Source organism: Podarcis gaigeae (assembly GCF_964106915.1).
Source record: "Podarcis gaigeae genome assembly, chromosome: 3".
Taxonomy (NCBI): Eukaryota; Metazoa; Chordata; class Lepidosauria; order Squamata; family Lacertidae; genus Podarcis; species Podarcis gaigeae.
Window position 1 is genome coordinate 4224581 of NC_139680.1, and position 17613 is coordinate 4242193.

At 44.9% G+C, this 17613-nt stretch overlaps 1 protein-coding gene across 7 annotated transcripts in view; it reads left to right on the plus strand.

Moving 5' to 3' along the window:
* The first annotated feature begins 10019 nt into the window (after positions 1-10019).
* TFAP2B (transcription factor AP-2 beta) overlaps positions 10020-17613 on the plus strand; it is a 65724-nt gene continuing 58130 nt past the window's right edge. For 2 of the 7 annotated variants that reach the window (XM_083730518.1, XM_083730517.1), the window contains exons 1-2: positions 10020-11272; positions 15771-16229. In XM_083730518.1, coding sequence (XP_083586644.1) covers positions 11192-11272; positions 15771-16229 — 540 coding nt within the window. In that variant the 5' untranslated portion in view covers positions 10020-11191. Of the gene's footprint in view, positions 11273-13577; positions 14520-15770; positions 16230-17613 lie in introns of those variants that run through there. The other 5 variants (XM_083730516.1, XM_083730521.1, XM_083730520.1 and 2 more) reach the window with 5 other exon arrangements.

A 17613-nucleotide genomic window follows, 5' to 3' on the forward strand; every position in this document is an offset into this window, starting at 1 on the left:
CGGGAAGACACCCGAGGACACCAAAACCTGCATATATATATATATATATATATATATATATATATATATATATTTAATAGTATTGAATTTACACAATAGGCTAAATGTCAATGGAAGACTTAGATCTAAGCAGTGTTTTTTTTTCGGGGGGGACGCAGGAGTACACATACCCCAAAACATTTTGTGAATCTAAGTTTGGCCTCATTGAGGGAGGTATTTCAATATGAGTAGGAAAATGAGAGCACTCCTAAACATTCTTTTAGGGGGGAAAAGCACTGTCATTCCAAATTTTACCAAATCAGCCACTAATTAAGACAAATTTAATACAATTTCTCCAAAAACTGGTTTCCTGCACTCCATTCTTGATGTGTCCAAACTTTCCTCTTGATGATGCTTTATTTTCCTAGTTGTTTCTAACTGACATTACATTCCTTACAGTTAACATTATATTACAATAGCTTTTCGTTGTTTAAGATTTTAGTTATCCTTAACCATCAGTCATCTTTGTGCTCTGCTTCTCCACCAAAGTAGCAGGTTGGATAGAGATGCTGAGTCTTGAACTCTCCGTCGCAGAGACAACAGCCAGCAATAATCCACTCTGTCCCACTGGTATATCCCCAGCTGAAAAGAAAATGGCAAGGAGTGGACTGTTTTCAAGCAAAGCACGCAGATGATTAAATACTCCTTTTCAGCTCACAAGAGCTCTGTGTTGCCTTTTTTCCACTCCCCAGAACTTCCTTTGATCTTTACATCTAAGATTTATTCAATTTAAATTACATTCCAAGTCCTCTCAGTCTTCTTCCTTTCCCTCTTGTTTTATAGAAAATGGAGAGTAGGGGATTGGCTCTATATTTCCAACATAGTCCATTCAAAAATTAGTGTTTCCCTCCTCCCCCCCCCCCTACTTCATTTCAAATCACACACAGTCTTCATTGTTGTTATTTGTAATCTCATGTTACCCCCCACTTCTTCCATCCTCACTCCTCTCTGTCTCTCTCTAACTGCCAAATAATAAATGTAGAGAAGAAACTTAGTGGGCTTTCCTCTCCCCAACCGACTTTCCCACAGAATTAAATCTTATCTCAGTTCAAACCTTAGATCCATGCAGCTGAATGTCCCGCAGTTTGTAATCGCATGTCCTCCAGCACGTGCCTTTACTTTAATTGCCAAATAAAATCCAGTTAGTAGGATAACCTCTGCTTCCAGAAACAGAGTCGGGGGGTTGCAGCAGACAAAGTGTTCCTGCACCCGGTGCCTTTGCCTGTTCTCACATTCCATAGGGAAGCGAGTGCCAGAGCACATGCGGGTGAAATCCCATTCCTACCATGCCGCAAGAAGAATTCAGAGAATGGTTTAGCCCCCACCATTCTCTTTATCTGCGTCTCCCTGCAATGTCGAGGGAATCATCCATTCCTGGCACAGACTGGAAATGGAAGCCCAAAGAAAGTTAGTCATAATGTGAAATGGCTGCGAGAACCAAGAAGCAGAATGTAATCCTAGTATATTTAAAGTCATTGAGAGCAAATATGGTTTTCTCCAGAAAATTCAACTAATGGGTGAAGATAAAACAAGTATCAGAATGAGATAAGTATATGTGACAAATAACTCAATAAATACCGTACTTAAAAAATAACACCTGTTTTTCTTGGGGGGGAGGGTGCTAATGGAGTGACTTTCTTGGTGCATAAAGGATAGAATCATAGAATCATAGAATCATAGAGTTGGAAGAGACCACAAGGGCCATCGAGTCCAACCCCCTGCCAAGCAGGAAACACCATCAGAGCACTCCTGACATATGGTTGTCAAGCCTCTGCTTGAAGACCTCCAAAGAAGGAGACTCCACCACACTCCTTGGCAGCAAATTCGACTGTCGAACAGCTCTTACTGTCAGGAAGTTCTTCCTAATGTTTAGGTGGAATCTTCTTTCTTGTAGTTTGGATCCATTGCTCTGGTTCAGCTTCTCTGGAGCAGCAGAAAACAACCTTTCTCCCTCCTCTATGTGACATCCTTTTATATATTTGAACATGGCTATCATATCACCCCTTAACCTCCTCTTCTCCAGGCTAAACATGCCCAGATCCCTTAGCCGTTCCTCATAAGGCATCGTTTCCCGGCCTTTGACCATTTTGGTTGCCCTCCTCTGGACACGTTCCAGTTTGTCAGTGTCCTTCTTGAACTGTGGTGCCCAGAACTGGACACAGTACTCCAGGTGAGGTCTGACCAGAGCAGAATACAGTGGCACTATTACTTCCCTTGATCTAGATGCTATACTCCTATTGATGCAGCCCAGAATTGCATTGGCTTTTTTAGCTGCCGCGTCACACTGTTGGCTCATGTCAGGTTTGTGGTCAACCAAGACTCCTAGATCCTTTTCACGTGTACTGCTCTCAAGCCAGGTGTCACCCCTCTTGTATTTGTGCCTCTCATTTTTTTTTCAATGGATGTACAACAGACCATCACTGATGATAATGGGTACTATTTAATTTTATGTGCTAAAATAGCAGGAAATGTAATGGCTATGCTCAATATTTATGGACCTAATATGGGTTCTCCTGATATGTTCTATGAATGTTTTAGAAATTTGAATGAGTGCCTCCTTCCCTTCAAATTAAAAAATCTTAGAGCAACCCTGAAAATCACACTTTTGAGTCTCATATATCAGTTGTTGCTGGACCAGTATTAGTTTTGAGTTTTCCACACACACCACAAACTTGAGGGGCAAGGCAGAAACATTGTTAGCCCTCCTTTTAAAGTAGGAAAGTGTAAGTAATTTTCCGGTTGTTTTTTTAATATCTTGGGCCTATTATACTGTCTACATTTGCACATATCTAATTTCTCCTTTTTAAACTCTGTCCTTTACCACAGTACTAATGGGGACATAACGGGATGCGGGTGGCGCTGTGGTCTAAACCACTGAGCCTAGGGCTTGCCGATCGGAAGGTCGTGGTTCAAATCCCCGCGATGGGGTGAGCTCCCATTGCTTGGTCCCTGCTCCTGCCAACCTAACAGTTTGAAAGCACGTCAAAGTGCAAGTGGATAAATAGGTATCACTCCTGCAGGAAGGTAAATGGCATTTCCATGCGCTGCTCTGGTATCGCCAAAAGCGGCTTAGTCATGCTGGCCACATCACCCAGAAAAACTGTCTATGGACAAACTTCGGCTCCCTCGGCCAGTAAAGCAAGATGAGTGCCACAACCCAAGAGTTGTTCATGACTGGACTTAACTGTCAGGGGTCCTTTACCTTTTTAATGAGGACATATTACTTTCTGGCCTCCTTTTGGGGAGTTCTCCAATGCTCGCTACTGGTAACTTTGCACTGCTTTACAGTATCAACTACTTTTTAATTAAATTCACAAACTCCTCACCCTCCTTCTTCTTTGGTGATCACTCATAGCTGAGTAAGATTGTCTTCCATGAACATGGTCTTAACAGTGAGTCTGTGGAGGCCAATTTTGGATCCACACATCCTTTGACAGTGGGGACATAGGTTTCCAGGTGGGAGTTGATCACGGTGAGGGTTTGCCAAATGTGCCTTCCTCTTAAGCTCAACTATACTGTAGTCCACAAACTAGAGTTGTGTGGGTGCTATGACTGAGTCTGCTTTCTATTAATATCATCCATGCTCACTTTTTATTCATCACAGAAACTTGGCAGCTGCTATCTGTTCATATCTGAGAAGCAACTGCTGTAGTGAACTCCCTGGAAATAGGACTTGGATTCTGTAGGCTATGGAAGAGAACCTGTTCCATTCTTTCAGCGCATCTTCAACTGCTGGCTTCCAAATTCAATTCAAGGGACTGCTTAGCATCTCTAAAGCCAAGTGCCTCTTGAGCCAGCACTTCTGACATGGGTTGACCCGAGTGGTAGAAGTTCCAAGTTCTGAAAGCAACCTGGTGTGCAGTGGAAACTTATGCATGTCTACTCAAAGGTAAGCTATACTGAGTTCAATAGGACTTGCTCCCAGGTAAGTAGGTATAGAATTTTAGCCAAACAGCACAATTTAATCCATCTCTCCCTCTGCTGCAAAGAGATGGCCTGTCTCTGCCTTGTTAAGGGAGGGAAGAGCCCAGTGGTTTTTACAAAGTCTTTTTTTTATTCTTTAAAAATTCTTTTTAAAACATTCAGTTAAAAGCACTATCCTATGCATGTCTACCTGGAATGGGGCTTACTCCCAGGTAAGTGGGTATAGGATTTCAGCCTAAGTTCTACACGTTAATTTCTAAGAACATCATTTGAAGTTATCAGACAGGTTCTTTTTCAGAAAGTAGAAGTCTGAGAAAAACAGAAAGGACAGCCTGTAAAAAAAATTATCATCGGTCATAATCATTTTTCTGCATAAGTTACTTCAAGATTATATGGACTGATTGATTTATTCCACTTACTCATCAGTCAGGCCACTTGCTGCTATTGGTAGGTGCAGATCTGTTGAATTCTGAGTAAATGAGCTCCTAAGAGAGAGGAATGTATGTATAATAGAATTATTTCATTTCCCCTCTTGGAGTTTCTGCTGGTTTTGTGTAAAATGTTTTGCTGTTAAGAATGGGTTTCTGTTGTTTTCAGATGAGGTAAGTTAACTGAAATGACATAAGTCATAAGAAAATTTGACAGCTTGAACTTGAAAATCAGATCTGCAGCTGAACTTTGTTTTTCATGTGGAAAATGTTAAATATTATTCAAGAATGGAAGTTATAAAGTACACCTTGGACAAAATGCAACAAGGTTGTATTTTAAATTATCAAACAAACAGATCACACAACTATGTGAGAGAGGACAACTGCCTGATCCTATACATACTTAAACTAAGTCCCACTGAATTCAATGTTCTGAATGAACAGGCCCAGGACAAGATTGTAAACATACTTACTTGAAAATAGGGTTCAATGACAGCTAGGCCCAGAATACCTTTTCTTAGTGCCAGAATTTAGCAAATGGCACCTATGTGTGAATAATTAAATGAGTGCTTTTGAACATGCACAGAGTGCATTCATTTATTTTTAAGTAACAGGATTTACATACCAGTTAATAACCAAAGATCTGTAAGTAGTTTACATAAAAAGAAATAGGATAGTCAATAAAAATGCCAGGTAAAATCAAGTGTTAAAAACAAGTTAGTTGACCTAAAATTCATCAAAATATAAATAATATCAGTTTGAAACAAATTTTCAAAATACATAAAAAATAAAATTATATGTTGAAATCCCATGTCTGGGTGGGCTTGCCTAAACAAACAAAGTTGTCAGTTCGAATCCACATGAGGGGATGAGCTCCTATTGCACTGTCCCAGCTCCTGCCAACGTAGCAGTTCAAAAGCATACCAGCACGAGTAAATAAAGAGGTACTGCTGCAGTGGGAAGGTAAATGGCGTTTCCGTGTGCTCTGACACTCGTCACAGTCCTCTGTGCTCCAGAAGTGGTGTAGTCATGCTAATCACATGACCCTGAAAGCTGTCTGCAGACAAACTCCGCCTCCCTCAGCCTGAAAGCAGTGATGAGCACCACACCCCATAACTGAATTTGACTGGACTTAACCATCTGGGGTTCTTTACATTTACCTTGAACTATTAATGGGCAGGGAGTTCCAGAAAGCTGGTGCTGCTGCCCCAATGAAGTATTAATTCCTTACAAGTGCAGAATGAAGATTCTTAAATATCCCAGTTTTGCAGACTGAAGCAGTGAAGTGGGCACCTATGGGGTTAGGCGATCCTTCAAGCATACCGTCCTCAAATAGTTGGGGCCTTATATACTAATAATAACATCTTCAACTGCACACCACTTTCAAATCAGACAGCCAGTGCAGATCTCAGAACAGGCATGTAACATCCTGTTACATGCCTGTAGCATCCGGCACTAACTGCATGTTTCCAGATCAAGCAAAAGGGAAGCCCCACATAGAGAGCATTGCAGCAACCCAGTCTTAAAGTTGCCAGTGCCTAGACTACTCTAGTCAAACTCTCCAAGAACAGCTGCTGCTGTTGTGGCAGCTGAAGGTAATAAAAGATGCTTCTAGTCACTGAGGCCACCTGGGCCTCCAAGGACAAATCTGGATTCAGCAGCACCCCAGACTGCATACCTGCTCCTTCCAGAGGAGGCAATTGTTCAGGGCAGGCAATTGTTTGATTTCTCAGACATGGAAATGACTCATCTAAAGTGCTTCTGACTTGCCATGATTCCCTCATCCAGTTCAGCACTGCATCCAAGCCCTGACCCAGGGCTTGCACAGCCTCTTCTGATTCAGATGTTATAGAGAAATTGATCTGAGTGACCTCAGCATACTAATGACTCCTTGGCCCCGGATCTCTGAATGATCATTCCCAATGCCGTCATATAGATATGAAATAGCATTAGGGATAGACAGTGCGCTGCGGCAGCCCATATCCCACATTTCTGGGATTACATCGAAATGAGGGCTTTCAGAGTAGAAGCTTTTTTAAAAAGGGGGGGTTGATCCTCAACACCTCTCATTTTAGAAGATAAGGCTTCCTTGGATGTAAAATGCATTGAAACCAATGCATCTTGGGAGCTGGGCATGTTTAGCCTGGAGAAGAGGAGGTTAAGGGGTGATATGATAGCCATGTTCAAATATATAAAAGGATGTCACATAGAGGAGGGAGAAAGGTTGTTTTCTGCTGCTCCAGAGAAGCGGACACGGAGCAATGGATCCAAACTACAAGAAAGAAGATTCCACCTAAACATTAGGAAGAACTTCCTGACAGTAAGAGCTGTTCGACAGTCGAATTTGCTGCCAAGGAGTGTGGTGGAGTCTCCTTCTTTGGAGGTCTTTAAGCAGAGGCTTGACAACCATATGTCAGGAGTGCTCTGATGGTGTTTCCTGCTTGGCAGGGGGTTGGACTCGATGGCCCTTGTGGTCTCTTCCAACTCTATGATTCTATGATTCAATGAGACAAGGTTCTAGGTTAGGAAGTTTAACCATTTCGACCAGTATTGTCAGTTTCTCTAAGGCAGAGTTTTTCAACCTTTTTGAGTCCATGGCTCCCTTATCCAACTACTTTCTTTCTGTGGCACTCCTGTGGGCTCAGAGGCCAGTTATGGCACCCCTTGCCTGCAGAGCTGGCAGCTCCTCACCCCTTTTCGAGCAGCCTCCCTTGTGGAGTGTTCCCTCAGCCTCCTCTCCTCTCCCCTCTCCTTAGGAGTCCTTTGGGCAAGTGCTGCTGCCATCCCTGGTCTCTGAGCTGCCCCCCACTCCCAAAAGAGAGGTGCCTCCCAGAGGCAACATTCACAATAACAGCTGTGCAAGCCTTTGGGAGGCAGAGACAGGAGAAGGCATCAGAGGAGGGAGGGAAGGAAAGACAGACAATGCCAGTGTTGCCCTGACCATCATTCAAGGCATCCCAGGGTCTCAAGGCACACTGGTTGAAAACCACTGCTCTAAGGTTGCAAAATATATACAATCTGTGAGATGATGATAATGATGATTATGTATTTCTAAGAATCACTAAAAAATCTGAAAAGTGTTGCTAAATAGGATTCAGTTGTAAAGGATTTGTCAGGTGTTGATTCTGAAAGTCATAAAAAACAAAAGAGAGAAATTCAAGGCATACACAAAATTACAGTGGGGAGGCACCAAGTCAGGCATCCCCAGCCTGCGGCCCTCCAGATGGTTTGGCCTACAACTCCCATGATCCCTAGCTAACAGAACCAGTGGTCAGGGATGATGGGAATTGTAGTACAAAACACATGGAGGTCCGAAGGTTGGGGATGTCTGAACGAGGTTTTAAAATTATGGTGCTAACGTTTTATGTGCCTACCAGCAGAGGGCGCCGGAATAAATCGTTGAAAAAAGCCAAGAAGACAGCCTAATTCCAACACCTGCCATCCCTCCTTATATAGATACACTTTGGCTTTAGCAGCGCGCGCATGCATGGACACGCGCACACGAAGAGTGCGTGAGAGAGACCGAGACTGAGCGACTCAACACAACTGAATGGGTATGCAACATGTCAACGAGACCTTGCAAGAACAAAGTGTTCTACTGGAAACAATATATTTTATTTTATTTTTTTAAGTTTTATTTTTTTAAAGCTGATGGAGCAGACGACGGTGAGGACGATGTCTGTAGTTGCACCGGCCCCATGAGTATTACGGCTGTGTGTGGACCTAGCATCAGCTTTGAGTAAAGCCTTCTTTTATACATCAGGCTAGTAACACTTAATCAACATATAAATGAAAACAAGCCCAAATATCTGTATAATATTTGCAAAAAAAATATGTACGACTCCATAGTTGTTCACTTTATTTTCACTTTGGAATTTCTTTGAAGCGATGCGTGGGACAACTCTTTATAGCTTACTGCTTATTCATCACAAAGGTCCTCATTCTTTTTTTAATAAATTGAAAGACTAATCTTAATTATACTTGTATCATCACTAAAGGGAAATGTCGTTTCGCCGCGGCGACCGCAAAATATCAGTGTCCTACAGAGGGCGCTGTTACTCTGCTGATCGTTTTCAGCCTTTCTCTTGCAAGCCTTCCATTAATAAGGGTTTTAGGGTCTCTATAAGCCGTCGAGAGGCAGCTCCCCTCGACTGCAGTTCTTCCAAAATGCTGAATGTTCCTGCTTGGGCAAGGCAGTTAAAAGTTACGTACACACGATCCTAAAACAACCCTCTCTTATGTGCCAGCCCTAAACACCATTCCTTAAGCAGAAGTCTGCAATTTGCCTGGACTCGCTTGCCAAGGCATAGGCTTGAGGCGGGAACTCTTAGGCCTCAAATAACTTGTTTAAATATTTTTCCGTGATATCAAATTTGCGCAATTTGCGAATCAGTCTTGCCTATAAAAGCGCGGTTCTTCCAAAAGGAAACCTGCTCATTTGCGTGGCTGCCACCTCGTGCAAAATGTTCAGATCCCGCCACTCGCCAATTAAAGCCTCAATTTCCAAAGTTTCTATGGCTGTAAAGAGAAAAGATGATGGTGATCTTTTACCAGCAACTGCTCTTCTTGCACTTCTTTAGCTAAAATAATAATAAGGCTTTACTGCTTTTAGCTTATTCAATTCAGCGCCACAAGAACTTCGCCAAGTTCACTTGGTGAGTTGTTGTGCATGAAGAGGAAGACTGTTCCTTGGGTTTGATGCGTAACGCTTGTGGTGAGGCTTTATTTTGACATCGCTAAGCGCGCCAGAAGCTCAGGGTCTTTAGTCGCGAAGGGAGAACGTGGAAAGCCCTTAAACTGTAGGCATAGAAGTGAGTGAGTTTGTGCGGATAGGCTTCCTTATATATGGTGAAACCAACTCTACGGCTAACAAGGGTTTGTTGGTGAATCCACCACCGGCCCCTCTTCCCACGCGTGGCATTTCCATCACATGAGAGCCCAAAGTGGCAGCGCGCAAGAGCGCAGCCGAGAGAGGGCGAGGAGTGGAAGCCAGCGGCCAAAAGGGACCTCCGTCGGATTGAGCTGAGGCTCCATTTGTGTGAAAAGTGCCCCCCCCCCTTGTCAGATTAAGGAGGAAAGGGTAGGTGGGTGGGTGGAGTGCGCGCGCACCCACACCAATGAATATGCACAGCTCCCAAGAATGCATCCCGTTCTGTTTTGATTTCCCTTCCCTGGGCTCATTCTGCATTCTCTGCTGTGCCTGTGTAGGAAGGCTCCTTCCTAATGCTCTAAGATGCGGCTGCCCTTTCTTCCTCCTCCTTCTCCTCCTCCTTCTCCTCCTCCTCGTATGCCTCTCCCCCTTGTCCTCCTCCACACACACACCCCCCCGCCACCATCACCGCGCAGCAACGCTTATAAGGCAACCTTTGCTGCGAATTGCTCTTACCAGCCATTCTAACTTCCAAGCAAACGCCAACTTGCCCGTCTCCTCTCCTAAGACCAGCCTGCTTTCTGCGCCCTCCCTGGAGGAAGACCCCCGTCTCTCCAGCTCCTGCTGGAAACGGGGGTTAGCGAGGAATGAGGAAGAGGAAAAGTTGGCTGTTCCCCTTTATTTGGTGGCCAAGGAAGCCCAGGGGCAGTTCTCACCTCCCGCCCTGCCTCAGGTCCAAACGATCGATTTATTTCTCGATATTGCAAAGAAACTCTAGGGATATATATGCATATTCTCCTACAAGGTCACATGGAGATGTAGGCAAACATGCGTTGGAGGGGCGGGGGGCGCGCTTTTAAAGAGAGCCTGAGATTCTAAGGCAAAGGCCTCCACGTCAGAGGCTTTTATAAAATCTTTCCAAGGGGCAGAAAAATCGGTCTTGCCTGTTTGATCAAACTTGCTTTGAAATCCTGATTGCAAAATAATATTGAGCAGGGAAGAGCGAAATCGCAGCTCAAACCGACAGACCGGCGCAAAAAAAAATAGAACCAAAACTGTTCACGACCAGGGTATTTTGAAGTGTTTGTTGTCTGTTAAATACATCCAAATCGAGATGTTCCTAAATCTTTGGATTGCTTCGTTTTAGATCCGTGGGGGAGGGGGGCTCGTCTAAAATTGCCGAAATTAAACTCGTATGTTCCAAATGTACATGATCAGGTTTAATATTCTCTAACGTCCTGGTCGCCCTATCTCTGCCTTTATCAATGAATCGGTAGAGGATCTGTAAATCTCTACACGTCCCTCTTCGGGGTGGGAAAACATCTTCCCTCATCTCTCATTACAAATAATTAATACTCCTAAAGGGTAGGTTGGTTGGTGTATTTCCCCCACTTTTATTGAGCCTAGTCTTAAGGAACCTATTCATGCACAAATCTGTGTATATCTGCATATAGCAGCATATATTTCTACTAGTGTATCTATTTTAATAATAGCAGACATGTAAACAAATCAATACCTATTGCTATCTATTTTGCAATGCTTGCTCGTCATGATCAAAAAGTCCACATTAACATTGACTCTCTTATATGCATATACGGATGTGTGGCTGTATATTTATATATTTATATTTATCATGGGTGCGTGCGACTGTGTGTGCCAATATAGAGTTGTGTGTGCATCAGGGGTGTGTAATTATATGCATAATATATGTGTGTTCAATATGTCTATGTGTTCTATATAAACTGTGTAGATGGGAATGATTTTCCTATCCGGCTGAGGTTTACTTCTCCAGCCTATTGTTTCAGACAACAGATATAAGTTGCGATGGGAGAGGAACGTCGGGTTTGGTGTCTGTCCCCCATTTCCAATTATAGATGGATCATTACAGACAGAGAAGTACTGAGAATCCAGACATCTGCTCTTCACATGAATGCACTCACCTCCTAGAGAACAGCCCGCCATCATGCTCTGGAAACTGGTCGAAAATGTCAAGTATGAAGATATCTACGAGGTAAGTATAGAGATAAGAAGCATGTTTTTTGTGAAAAGAAGGAACCTTAGGTTTAGAGAAGTGGGGAAGTGCCCGCTTATACGTTTGGATTTATTTCTGAGAGAGATTCTGATGCAGGCGGGCGCCCAGACGCAGACACATGAGCCGCGTTCAGGGGCGAAAGGACTTGGAGAGGCTTGTTTTACGCCCTGTTTGTTGTCAAAGGGAGCTGCTTTTTTCGAAAGAAGAAGCCGAAGAAGAAGAAGCAGACGAGATTTAGACATCAAAGCACGGAATGATCTGGGGGATGACAGAAAGCAACTTAAACGCTGCAGTTTGTTTAGATCTGGAAGTCGGTGTAATTCGATTAGATGCAGCCTAATGCCGTTCATTACATATATAATAGGATAGGCTTTCATTTTCTTCTTTAGTTTTCATCCCATCTTTTCAGTCCCTCAGTGGGGAGACCAGCTAAACTGGCCCCTTCTGTAGGACTCTGCACAAGCCCAGATTCAGAAAGACTCTGGAGAAGAGCAGTGGTGGTGCTGGTGGAAGGTGTTCGCTCTGCTTTGGGTGTTGTTTTTTCTCTCGTTAGAACGGTACACGAGAAAAAAAAAATCTTTCTTTCTTTCTTTCTTTCTTTCTTTCTTTCTTTCTTTCTTTCTTTCTTTCTTTCTTTCTCTCTCTCTCTCTCTCTCTCTCTCTTTCTCTCTTTCTCTCTCCCTCCTTCTTGCGTCTAGAAACATCGGAGATCCCCTCAGCTTCTCTTAAAATCGATGCTTGGCTTTCTTTTCTAGTTATTGCTTTCCATGAGAGGTGGACTGCTCTCTTTCCGAAATATCCGGGCTCCCTCCTAGCTGAGTTCCAGAGCAGGTTAAGGGAGAATTTAGTGGCGCGCTGGTCTCTCTCTTTTTTTCTGCCAGTGGAAGGAGACGAGGGAGAGATCACCGTCTTTCCCTTTCCGCCGTGGAAGTTTGGGCTGCAAGCGGGGGTTGTGGAGCAGCCTGTCCCCCCTTTCCCGACCCGGGCAGGGTTACTGGAGTGTGGGCCAGGAGGGCGGGCGGGTGAGCAGAGCCGCCGGCCGGTCTGCGGAGTTTCCAACTCGATTAAGAAAGCCAAGAGCCGCGTTTTGCCGGCGATGAGTTAATATTTAAAAGTGCAGCCGTCTGCGGAGGAGAAGGGTGGAGGGGAGACGCCTGGGCAGGCGAGGCGGGGGGCTACTGCCAGATAGGGCGCCGGGGGGATCCCGGTGGGTAGCCTGCGTCCGGCGACGAGCAACGTCTCCGGGGCTGTGTAAAGCTCCTGTCGGGGTAATTATCTACTGAGCGCCGGCAAAATCCAGCCCGGTGTGGGGATGTGCAGCGCCCTCCTCCTCGAGTCCCATTTCTCCCTTCCACAGAGCTCGGTCCTCTCTTGCGCGCCCTACTCTCCCCTTCTCCCCAAACGCAGTTCCAGTGATTCCCTTCAGCGCGAGCTCAGGGCGCCCTGGGGGGACCGAGACCTGCCTCGGAATCTGGCCCCTCTCGAGTGAAAGGGCGGCAGGGTCTCTTCTGTGAAATGGTAACGCTGAGCCTAAGTTGTGGCTCGCAAAGAGAGTCCTCGGCTTCTTACTGCGCTTTGACCGCTGGACTCCGGGCAGAAATTCACGCCTTGGGAAATTCGTGGCTAGGAATCGAGATCCCAGGATTTGTCTCCGAATCCTGCGGGAAATATGCGATAGACCCGCTCCCAAGGCAGCTATATAGATCTGCGTGGATTTACACACACACATATATATATATCCTTTTCTCTCTTAAAATAAAAATAAAAAGCCTAAAAGGTGAAGGAACACACGTCCACCCATTAGATCGGATCGCTTTTGATAACTGTAAACATATATATATATATATGTCTGTATATATATATATGTAAACATATATATATATATTTAAAAAGCGACTTTTCCCCCTCAAAGAGACGCCGCTGCGGAGAAGTCAGGGAGCGCAGCGCAGTGCGGCCAAGTGAGAGTGGATTTAGGCAGGAACGTTAAGTTGAACTTTAACTGAAATGGCAGTCAGGCCAGTCGAACGGGTTCTGGGAACATCAAAAAGGTTCTTAATCGCCTCTGGCTTCGCCTAAGAACTATAAATCTAGTATCCTTGCAAATTCATTGCGTAGATTTTACATCTAGGTGGAAATAGAACGCTTTTTTGGCACAGCCAGAGGAAAGCTGTCTATACGTTTGAGATGTGTGTGTGCGTGTGTGTCACACACACAAATAATGACAGGCTAAATAGAAGCCAAGTGCTCTGCACCCTCTCTGTATAGCTTTTCAAAACGAGGGCAGTCTGTAATAACTGGTAGTATTTTAAGTGCTTTAATTACTTCTGTAAACAAACAAATCTCACTGGCTGACTTAAAAAAAAACCACTGCAGGATTAGAGAAGCCCTTTTATTATTTGCTTTAAAAATTAGAACAAAAGCACCAAGGGCAATCGATTTTCTTTCGTATTTGGAATGTATAATTAAATGTAAAAGAAGGAAATATGATTTCCCCCTCCCCTCTTTAGCCCCTGGCGCGGCTCCAGATCACTTCCTAGCTCCAAATCAGCAGTGCCTAGTTTACACGTCTTCCTCTGCTCGAGTTAATTGAAGTTCTGCCTCTTCCTCGCTCAACTTTTTTTTTGTCCCTTCCCTCTCCCCCAACTCTGCCTCCGCCAGCCCCCTCGTCTGATTACATCTAGTAATTCTCCACTGAATGAACGTCATTTACAATACTAGGGGAGCTCTCGAGCTGCCTGCAAAGCCTTCACGCTCCATTTGGTCCTGCATTCTCCCTTTAAAGTAGTCGTGTAATATTAATAGTCATGAATATCAATTATTATGAGGCGTTGTAGGGAAGGAAAAGGAGAAAGGGGCGCCGGAGCAGTCTGAACCTCGCCTTGGGTTGAAGAGGATTGCATCGGGAAGCTCAAAGGGCCGGGAGGGGGGACAAGAGAGCGGAGCCTTTTAAAAACACACACACACACACACACACGCACACACACACAAGCACACACACACATACACAGCTTTTGGGGCACTGGCTTTTTTTCCTTTTTCGAATTTTTGTTTTGATGGATAGACTCGGAAATACCTCCAGCGGCTCTCCTGGGTGCTCCGCGTTCCCTTGCAGATCTCCTTGATACGTCCCCTCCCGTTGATACTGTTATTCTATCGCTATTTTATTTTTAGCTGTTTCCAGACTTTTTTTCCCCTCCAGATGTTAGTCCACACCTATTCCGCCATGGTGAGTTGGCTCTGTGTTGTGATTTAAAATTGCCCTGTTCTCTCTCCCTCTCCCTCTCTCTCTCAGTCCCTCTCTCCCTCTCTCTCTCTCTTTCTTCCTTTCTCTCTTTGAACGCCTTTGGCTTGGTAATTTAGCACAATAATTGGAGGAAGCTCGCAGCTGCTTCTTCGGTTTTGCATTGTGTTCTCGGTCTGAGCTAGGGGGGTGAGGAGGGGGGCAGAGTGAGGGGAAACTTTTTATAAAACAAAATTGCTGTCGGGGATTTGAACGACTTTTTCTGGAATACATTTTGTGTGTGTGTGTGTGTGTGTGTGTGTGTGTGTGTGTGTGTGTGTGTAAAATCACAGCTTCACTTTGAATACAGAATCCACGATTCAGAAGAATATTGATTTGGATTGTGATTCTTTTTTAAAAAATATAAATAGTGTTTTGTTTTGTTTTTTACAAAAACGCCAAAAACATTTTTGTTAATTTTCTTTTTACAGGCGTGAATCAAATATTAGAAAAAATATTAATAAATTATATTCTGAAGGCCCTCGTTTTACTGGCTTAATCCTAACTTTTTTCCTCCGATTTTGAGATCGATTTTAATAGGAGAAATGTTGTTTCATATTATTTTCCATACAATCTTCCAGAACGAACCTAGAATCGCATCTTTCCAGTTCTGCCACGGGCAAACGAGCGGGTGGCTTGTTTATTTGTTTTCATCAAAAGCTCTTCCTAAAGCGATACAGTGTTGAATAAATGTATATTTGGTCGTGCTCTTGCGAGATTATTCGTGGGGAAGAACCATGGAATGGGTGGAGAAATTCACCCCAGTCCTTCGTGGTAGAGTTAAGGGGTTTTTAATTCCTCCACTCTCTTTTAGAACCAGACTTTTTATTTCATTTATTTTTTGCCATTGTCGCTTGCAGTCGAGAAGTTCATGGGAAGTTTTGGAACTTAAGGAAAGGAGACAGGAGTTATTCTTCCGTTTTCCTAATTTGTTGATTTTTCATTCTGCTTTCAATTATACACAAACCATAGGAGAAGCTTTAAGAAACGCCGGGCAGTCTCTTCGCCGCTGAAAACGAGCGGTGCCGAGGGGTGATTAATCTGAACAGGAGCCGTTTTGATAGGCACCTTTTAAACTGTATTTTTTTTTTTGAGAATAATAAATTGGGTGTTAAAATCCCTTTCCCAATCTCTCTCTCTCTCTCTCCTCTCTCTTTTCTCCTTCCTCTCCCCTCCCTCCGGTTGTCCACCTTCCAGGACCGCCACGATGGCGTGCCCAGTCACAGCTCTCGACTGTCCCAGCTGGGCTCGGTCTCGCAGGGACCCTACTCGAGCGCCCCTCCGCTGTCTCACACCCCGTCCTCGGACTTCCAGCCGCCCTACTTCCCGCCGCCCTACCAGCCGCTTCCCTATCACCAGAGCCAGGACCCTTACTCCCATGTCAATGACCCCTACTCCCTGAACCCTCTGCACCAGCCCCAGCAGCACCCTTGGGGGCAGAGACAGAGGCAGGAGGTGGGCTCGGAGACCGGCTCGCTGCTGCCCCAGCCGCGGGCTTCGCTGCCTCAGCTCTCGGGACTGGACCCCAGGCGGGACTACCACTCGGTCAGGCGGCCAGACGTCCTGCTCCACTCGGCTCACCACGGCCTGGACTCCGGCATGGGCGACGCGCTTTCTCTCCACGGCATCGGGCACCCGGGGATGGAGGACGTCCAGGTAATGCGCTCGGGAAGGAGCATCCAGCTCCCACGCACACAGGCGGGGGTCGCGGGCGGGGGGGGGATGCCTTCCAGCGCTGGAGGTTTTGCTGTGCTATAGAACCTTTCCCAGGATTATTGCGAATGTGATCGACCTCTACTCAAGGTCTGTTTTGGAATAGTGCGCCCCCCCCCAACCCCAGGAGGCTTGCATGTTTAGCAATCTCTGGGGCTTTTGTTTTCTGGAAGATGGAACATATCCAGAGTTTATTCCACTCTTTTCTATCTCTGGTAATACGTTCCCGGCTGCTTCAAAGGACTTGAAACACACTCTGTCTTGCAACTTCCCTCAGTGTTGCTTGGAAGTCCATGAGTTGTGAGTTGCAGCCATCAATGATCAGCTGAAGGTTGCAGCCCCAAGCTGCCAGACAGCCAGGGACAGCGAGAGGCAAACTTCTCTGGGATGAAAGTCCCACCGAAATCAATGGAATTTATTTCCGTGTAGACAGCAAGGGGGGCAGCTGGGGGAGCCCCAAGAACTTCGATGGAAGTCATGTGAGTTCCCAGGATACGCACCCCGCCCTCCTCTTTGCAAAAGTTGAAGAAAATTTCAGAGACATGTGCTAGGCAGAAAGTTGGAAATAAATCCACGCACACAATGCACTTCTCTAGATTTTATTTTATTTTATTAATAATACTAAATACTAAACTAAAACATTAAACACGTGTTTCAAAGTACTGGATGACACGCTAAATTTCTTTTCTCCTCCAGTTCGAAGAGGAGATCAAGGGCTACTTTTTTGTTTAAGACAAAAGCCTCGCACAGTGTCTTGAAAAGAGGTGGCAGTGGACTATAGGATTAGTTATTTGGGAGGCTACATTCTCTTCCGGCGGGTGGGCGTTCTTTTCTGCAGATGTCATCGTTTCTACTAGTGCATTTATTTTATTTTGCACTGAAGACAGATCCTCTGAACGCAGAGTTATCTCTGTCGTGAACCTACGTGATTTCTGAATTTATTCCAAGAGAACGTAACTCTAATCAACGATTTTCCATTATAGTAAATAATGACAGTGCAGAAATTGCTCCAGAACGAAGTAATTGTTGGTATATAGATTGAACGAAATCCGTTGGGTGTTTCGTTAGGAATTCCCCAATTGCACGAAAGCATGATGGAGCAGAGAGGGTTAAAACGCATCTGATTATTTTGGGCGGTTTGCGTTTATTGCCAGCCTTTATGAACTAAGGCAGAGGGGCGTCAGATTCCGCGCGCATCAAGCGTTTATGTGCATGACGCAAACGATCCGGAGGAGGAGAGGGACTTGGCAGGCCCGATCCTGCGTTTTTCACTTAAGCGACTCTCCCTCCAAATACGGTCACTGAGGGGGCAGAATGTATGAGTTTG